Genomic DNA, 2,422 nt, shown 5'->3' on the forward strand with positions numbered 1-2,422 from the left:
TTTCTTTCTTTCTTTCTTTCTTTCTTTCCTTCCTTCCTTCCTTCCTTCTTTCTTTCTTTCTTTCTTTCTTTCTTTCTTTCTTTCTTTCTTTCTTTCTTTCCTTCTATCTTTTCTCTTACATAAATTACCAATTTCTTTGAAAAAAGATATAGTCTCTTTGGCTCCCCTAACACAACTCAATTCTGACCATTGGGTCACAGTCCACAAAGTTTTGACGGACTCCTATAGAATCTGAACTTTATTGTGAGGCAAGTGGCCTGCAGGGTAAGGGTGGGTTGGGATCTGGGGGGCTGGAGAAACTGTGATGCATTCTAAGGAGGCCCTGGAGGGACTGTGATGCTGATGAAACCATGTGGTTTCAGACACTAGTCAGCCACTAGGAGGTGCTGTGGGGAATCCAGAGCTGTCCTCAGTGATGCTGGGTACAGGAACACATCGTGCTGGGAATTTCAACGGAATTGTTTTCAAGCAGGGCACCTAGAATATGACATCTGTGTGTGTGTGTGTGTGTGTGTGTGTGTGTGTGTGTGTTTGAGTGAGTGTGTGTGCCACATGTACCTATTCAAGATTTCTGACTGCACTATTGGATTGTTTCTGATGTGGTGACAGGGATTAAACCTGGACAGGCCGTGCACAGGGAAGCACCCTCCTACTCTACTGTCTTTTCAGCCACACAATCTGAAATATTTTTGGTCCCGAAAATATCTACTATCTTGTCTGTTTAACATTTTAATCTCCTTTGGTATTTGGTAACAAGAAGGATTCTCTATCATTTACAAAAATCAAGTAATAGAGGTGATTTGTTTTTCATTTTATGAATGTCCCCAACACAGAAGAAAACAAACTATGCAAAACATTTTAATGAAATTCTTGTAATTTAAGTCAATATTTTATACCATATCACACAGTCACCCCGTGCTCATCGATTTGCTCGAGTGGGCATCAGTAACATCTCCATGGTGAGACTTGTTGTTACTCTTTTTAGCATATCTAATACGCCAGGAAGCTGGCCAGGCTCTGCCTGCGGTGAGATACTCTCTGTAGCTTGCCAGACTCTTCGGCATTTGTGGAAAAAAGGAACCAGGTCAGCCGCATGCAGGGCAAATGCAATATCCACTGTGCTATTGCTCCAGTCCTGAACCCTCCCGATCTCCTCTGATCTCAAAAGCTAAGAAGGGTCGGACCTGATTAGTACTTGGATGGGAAACCGCCTTGGAATTTCATACCGTATATCAAATTATTTATTCTGAATATATACTGTGTTAATACTAAAAACCACCACCTAAGTATACAAAATTGCCATAACCAATGGAGAAACAAAAATTGTCAGGAAGATACCACTAAGCATCCCTTAGGGACTACAGGGCCCAACTTCTAATTCCTGTGTCCCTTGAGTCTGGGCCCTTTTCTACAGCCACAGACCCCAGGCAGCCCTGAGCCTGGCTGATTTGCATAGCCAGCAGCTCTCTCCCTGAGGGGATAAGAGGGCACCAGGAGGAGTTCAGCCTCAGGTGCCAGGATCCCAGCCCCTGACCATGGCCTGGACCCCGCTCCTCCTGGGCCTCCTGGCTCACTGCACAGGTGATGTGACCAGGCTTACAGCAGCCCGAGGCCCAGTGCTCAGGAGCCAGTCTGACCCTGAATCTGAGCACAGCAGGACACTGGCGTAGCATGTCTGTCACACTGATGGATGGTTATGAAGATGGGGGTCTCAGCAGGACTTAGTTTTCTCCTTGCCTGACCTCTCCTTCTCTCTTGCAGGTTCTGTATTTTCCTATGAGGTGAATCAGCCGCCCTCATTATCTGTGAGGCCGGGAGGGGAGGCCAAGATGACCTGTGCGGGAAACAGCATTGGAAGCTATAATGTTCAATGGTACCAGCAAAAGCCAGGCCATGCCCCTGTGCTGGTCATCTACAATGATAATAAACGGCCCTCGGGGATCTCTGACCGCTTCTCTGGCTCCAACTCTGGCAACCTGGCCACCCTGACCATCACAAGAGTCCAGGCTGAGGATGAGGCCGACTATTACTGTGCACCATATGGTACCATTGACGGCAGCGTGCAGTGAGCACAGTGGCACAGACACTGGGGAAGTGGGGCAAGAACCTCCTGCTCCGGTCTGGTGCTCACCCTAACTGTGCTCATTGGCTGAGGCCTGGAGTCAAGCAACTTCCCTGCTCTGATACTGAACTTGAACTACAGCTTGTTCTCTATTCTCCTGGATCCTCATTTATCCTTCAAAACACAATAACCTCGAGGACTAAAGTAATAATTCAGTGGGGAAGGCCCTTGCCTTGCATGCAGCCGGCCTTGTTTGATCCCCTGATTCCCATATGATCCCCTGATCCCTGCCATGTTTGACCCTGAGTGTAGAATAGGAGTAAGTCCTGAGAATAATCAGGTGGGGCCCAAAATTAAAAC

At 47.1% G+C, this 2,422-nt stretch overlaps 1 gene segment (V, D, J or C); it reads left to right on the forward strand.

Annotated features, from left to right (window-relative positions):
* Nucleotides 1–1,535: 1,535 nt before the first annotated feature.
* LOC101557017 (immunoglobulin lambda variable 3-21-like) lies at nt 1,536–2,069 on the forward strand. The segment is given in 2 exon segments: nt 1,536–1,581; nt 1,762–2,069. Coding segments are annotated over 2 exon segments (354 nt in total).
* The last annotated feature ends 353 nt before the right edge of the window (nt 2,070–2,422 follow it).

Source organism: Sorex araneus, chromosome 9 (genome assembly GCF_027595985.1).
Source record: "Sorex araneus isolate mSorAra2 chromosome 9, mSorAra2.pri, whole genome shotgun sequence".
Lineage (NCBI taxonomy): Eukaryota > Metazoa > Chordata > Mammalia > Eulipotyphla > Soricidae > Sorex > Sorex araneus.